This window comes from Papio anubis, chromosome 3 (genome assembly GCF_008728515.1).
Source record: "Papio anubis isolate 15944 chromosome 3, Panubis1.0, whole genome shotgun sequence".
Lineage (NCBI taxonomy): Eukaryota > Metazoa > Chordata > Mammalia > Primates > Cercopithecidae > Papio > Papio anubis.
In genome coordinates, this window is record NC_044978.1 from 117,841,754 (window position 1) to 117,846,303 (window position 4,550).

General features: G+C 44.6%; 1 protein-coding gene across 1 annotated transcript; it reads right to left on the bottom strand.

The window, feature by feature from the left end:
* Positions 1-985: 985 nt before the first annotated feature.
* On the bottom strand, positions 986-3,221 carry LOC101022800 (growth-regulated alpha protein). Its single transcript, XM_003898763.5, has 4 exons — positions 2,953-3,221; positions 2,731-2,854; positions 2,534-2,617; positions 986-1,721 (listed from the first exon to the last, which is right to left on the bottom strand). The coding sequence occupies exons 1-4, from the start codon at positions 3,050-3,052 to the stop codon at positions 1,706-1,708; spliced, it is 324 nt and encodes a 107-aa protein (XP_003898812.1). The 5' UTR covers positions 3,053-3,221; the 3' UTR covers positions 986-1,705.
* Positions 3,222-4,550: the final 1,329 nt, after the last annotated feature.

The window sequence follows — 4,550 nt, forward strand, 5'->3', positions numbered from 1 at the left end:
TTGAGTTTTGAAAAACAAAATATTTTAGCCACCATTTTATTTACAATTTCATTAAGTTGTCAACAATTATATAAAAGATTATTTAGCAAGAGCAAACAAATGAGATCCCTTGTTAAGATAACTACAAGAATTTAATTTTTTTTTAAGTGAAAGCATGTTTATTAAGAAAGTAAAGCAATAAAGAATGGCTATTCCATAGGCAAAGCAGCAGCCTGAGCTGCTGGTTGGCTATTTTTGTGGTTATTTCTTGATTATATGAAGGGGTGGATTATTCATGAGTTTTCTAGGAAAGGGGTGGAAAATTTCCTAGAACTGAGGGTTCCTTTCCTTTTTAGACCATATAGGGTAACTTCCTGATGTTGCCATGGCATTTGTAAACTGTCAGGGGGCTGGTAAGATGTCTTTTAGCATATTAATGTATTATAATTAGTGTGTAATGACCAGTGAGGATGACAGAGGTCACTCTCCATCTTGGCTTTGGTGGGTTTCAGCTGGCTTCTTTACTATAACCTGTTTTATCAGCAAGGTCTTTATGGCCTGTTTCTTGTGCCAATCTCCTATCTCATCCTGTGACTTCGAATGCCTAACCTACTGGGAATGCAGCCCAGTAAACCTCAACCTCATTTTACTCAGCCCCTATTCAAGATGGAGTTGCTCTGGTTAAAACATCTCTGACATATTTCTCCCCTCTGTATTTTCAAGGAGGTAAATTTGAGTAGTAAGGAATTTCTTGTAAAAATGGCAATATATATCAGTGATTCTCCCATCAGGGGCAAGACCATAGTTTGGTAAAGCACATTGTTTACTGGGTGAGAGCCAAGGGGAGTGACAGCAATCACCACATAAAATTAGGCATAATTCATTGTTTGATTTATGTGTATAGCAGATTGAAAGCCCAGGAAAAAAATTGAGAAATAAATATTGATGTAAATCGTCAGACTTTTCAGCAAAGATAGTCCTTGTTTCCCCCAAAATAAAACAAACATTTTATATTTTTAAATATTTTATTTTCTTGTTCTTTGTGAAAACATCAATAAATATCGAAACCTCTCTGTTCTAACACAGAGGGAAACACTGCATAATTAACATTAAACAAGGCAGTATGCCTTACAAGAAAGACATAAAATGTCCAAGGGATATTTAGAACATTTTAGTTCTTAAAGCTTCAACATGAGAAATGTTGACCACACCCTGTGAAATCATTTCAATAAATAACAACTGACATTCATCTTTACAGTTACAAAAATAGATACACATACATTCCCCTGCCCTCACATTGATCTCACTGGCCATTTTCTTGGATCCCCCAGCCTCTATCACAGTGGCTGACATTTGATATGTCATCCACTCAGAAATATTAACATAATGACTAGAGAATATCTGCAAACCTTCTACCTTCAAATTAAATATGAATCAGGATTGAACTAACTTGGGTTTAACATAAAATAAACAATAAATATAATGGGAGAGTGTGCAAGTAGATTCAATCATAACCTTATTTTACACGTAAAATATTAACATAGGATCTTCTAAAAGAAACAAACAAATAAATAAATAAATAGAAGACTTCTCCTGAGCAATGCTCAAACACATTAGGCTCAATCCAGGTGGCCTCTGCAGCTGAGTCTCTCCTTCCTCTTCTGTTTCTGTAAGGGCAGCCACGCCTCCAGGAACAGCCACCAATGAGCTTCCTCCTTCCTTCTGGTCAGTTGGATTTGCCACTGTAATGAGAAAATGGGTGCCCTGAGTAGGTGCTCAGGAAAGCTGATTGCACAACACTCTTCTCCTGTCCTGTTTCCCCAGACTCTAGAGTTTTCTGAATGCAGTTTCCCCAGCCTGGCACCCAAGCGGCTACTGCCTGTGATAGCTGTGCTGTGTGGCAAGGACCTCTAGGCTTAGGAATGGGGGTTGGGGGCGGGCCCAGCAGTCTCCACTGTATTACTCGCTGAAATAGCCAGAGCCTATTGCTCTTTCTCATACTGGGCCTCACTTAAGCCTCAAAGCAACCTCATGATGTAGCTACCACTATTTTCCCTGTTTTGCTGAGTCTGAGATAAACTAAATAATATTGTCTTTGAGTGACATGGCTAATATGTGGTGGCAACCAGATATGTACCCAGTGCAATATCATTGTGAAATCTCTGCACTCCATCCCTAAACTTTTACAAAAAACCAGAGGATCTGCTTTTCAGGTCTGAAGTTCAGTAGGAACTAGGGGAAATGAAGCCTGTGTTTTTTAACAGGTGGGAAACACTTCAGCACAACCGGCAAACTTCAATGAAAAGTTTCATGAAAGCAGTTTTATCTACATTGGCTAAAACGAGGGAAGAACCTGGGTGGTGACCCCCGACACTGGGAATATCCTCTGGCACCAACGCAGATTAATAACCTTAATGGCAACTTTGTGAAAATTATAATTTTTTCAGTCCTGCAGCTAACCCTTGGGTTTTCCTGATTGACTTTTTAGGGAACAGATGCCGGTATTTCTGACCAACGGCTCCTGTCGCCTGTGTACATGGAAATTACAACTCACTTGTTCAGCATCTTTCCGATGATTTTCTTAACCATGGGGGATGCGGGATTGAGACAAGCTTTCTGCCCATTCTTGAGTGTGGCTCTGCAGAGAGAACGGAATCTCGTGAGACAGCAGGTCAGGCTGAGGACAGGGTTGGGGCAGCGGGAGAGTCGGGGACCCCGGCGGTGACAGCGGCAGCGATTGGCCAGACTTACATGACTTCGGTTTGGGCGCAGTGGGGTCCTGGGGCCTTCACATTCACACTTTGGATGTTCTTGGGGTGAATTCCGTGCAGGGTCTGCAAGCACTGGCAGCGCAGTTCAGTGACCAGGGACGCTCCTAGGGAAGAAGAGACTCGTTGATTGAGCGGGGCTGTCGGCGCCAGGCGCCCATCCCAGCCGCTTCCGGCCCGGGGACCCCAGGGCTCCGGGACCCACCTGCTGCGCGCCGGCTGGCGGCCACCAGGAGCAGAAGCAGCAGCGCCACCCGCAGGAGCCGGAGATTGCTAGGGGTGGTGGAGAGAGCGGGGGAGGCCATGGGGCTCAGCAGGCGTTTCGGGCGGCTGTGCGAGGAGAGGGAGAGCTGGCAGGGAGCTGCTTGTGGCCTGGGCTCTGTGGCTCTGTGAGCATGGTGAACCCCTTTTATGCATGGCTGGGGCTGGAAAGCCCGGAGCCCCGGGCCAGGGAAATTCCCGGAGATCCAGATCGATCCCGAGTCCGGAAGGAAGGCGCAGCCCCGCCTTTGGGGTGGAGTGGGGTGGGGGCACTCACGAGTGAAGGCCAAGTCTGGCTGTCTTGCGTAACTCCCGCCAACTGTGGAATGTTCGCTTTCTGCTCCAAATCCCTGGAGGGGGAGCGAGAGCCCACCGCTCTCCGAGATACCGAGATTGCGCCTGCGAGGGGCGCTTCGTGAACCCAGTACAGTGCTTCGCGGGTCTGATCCCTTAGAACCACGTAGGGACCGCGCTACATCCTTACCGGGGGGAGTTACTTCTCTGGAAGACATTTCAGTTGTTGGGATTGAAAGAGTTAGGGCAAGAACTGCAGCATATCTTATCTATCTTGTCTTTAGTTTGGGTTTTGCAGATTTCATTCAGCTTTGAAACAAACGCACTCTTTAACAGTACATCTGTCATCTCAGATTACGCGTAAGAGCTTTTGTCTTCCTGACGTTTTATGATCTTAAAAACAAATATCACATGTGTGCTTTTTTTTCTCTTTTCTTTTTTTTTTTTTTTTTTTGTTGTTTACATAGTGGAGCCAGGTGTTGGGTGTGGGAACAGACAATTGCCAAGGGTCAATTCAGTGTTTATTCAGTGTTGCAATCCCCTATCGTTTCCCTCTTTGAAATTCTGGAACATCTCGAACTCTAGTAATTCCAGTAGCATCACTTTTTTGTTATATGGGAGGCTGTGTTTTGATCCATGGAAGTCACTGGGGAACTGGGAGGGGCCTGTTGGGCTCAGGAGGTCTGTCTTTTCTAGTACTGTCCCTGGGCAGAAAAGGCCATAGACACCACCAGAAAAAGGAGCAGGGAATGAAACTCTGCTTGTTTACTCCTCTAAGCACAAGCAGACATATCTGATATATACATACTAGATTACTAACATAATTGCATTTCCATGCCATCTGTATTTACCAGCATCCTGGGATTGGTTCCCTCTAGAGAAACAGCTATTAAGGAAATTTCAGTTCTAGAGGAATGTCAATAAAGCATTTCCAAACCTGTTTAGCTGATGCCTTCTCACTGGATTATTGACTTTTCGTCATCAATTTCAATGTTCCCTCCCTTTAAAAATTAAGCTGCAGGCCTATAATACTCTGTCTTAATTCTTCCTGGTGGATGCAGACTTCAGGGATATGTGAGATATCCTGCCACTGCTATGAGAAGAGCTGGGAGTGGCAGGAGGATGAAGAAGTGGGACTGCCTTAGGAATAGAGTGTTCCCTGGATGCTGCAGCTGTAGAGATCACTGCATAAGAATATCAGGGCTGAAGTCTCAGCCATACCACTAACTTGCTTCATGACCTTTGGTA

Excerpts from the sequence above, each read along its gene's own strand:
- LOC101022800 (XM_003898763.5), bottom strand. The coding sequence starts at position 3,052 with ATGGCCTCCCCCGCTCTCTCCACCACCCCTAGCAATCTCCGGCTCCTG. Across the intron at positions 2,855-2,952 it reads CGCCAGCCGGCGCGCAGCAG|GAGCGTCCCTGGTCACTGAA; the intron begins GTGGGTCCCGGA and ends CTTCTTCCCTAG. Across the intron at positions 2,618-2,730 it reads TGCGCCCAAACCGAAGTCAT|AGCCACACTCAAGAATGGGC; the intron begins GTAAGTCTGGCC and ends TTCTCTCTGCAG.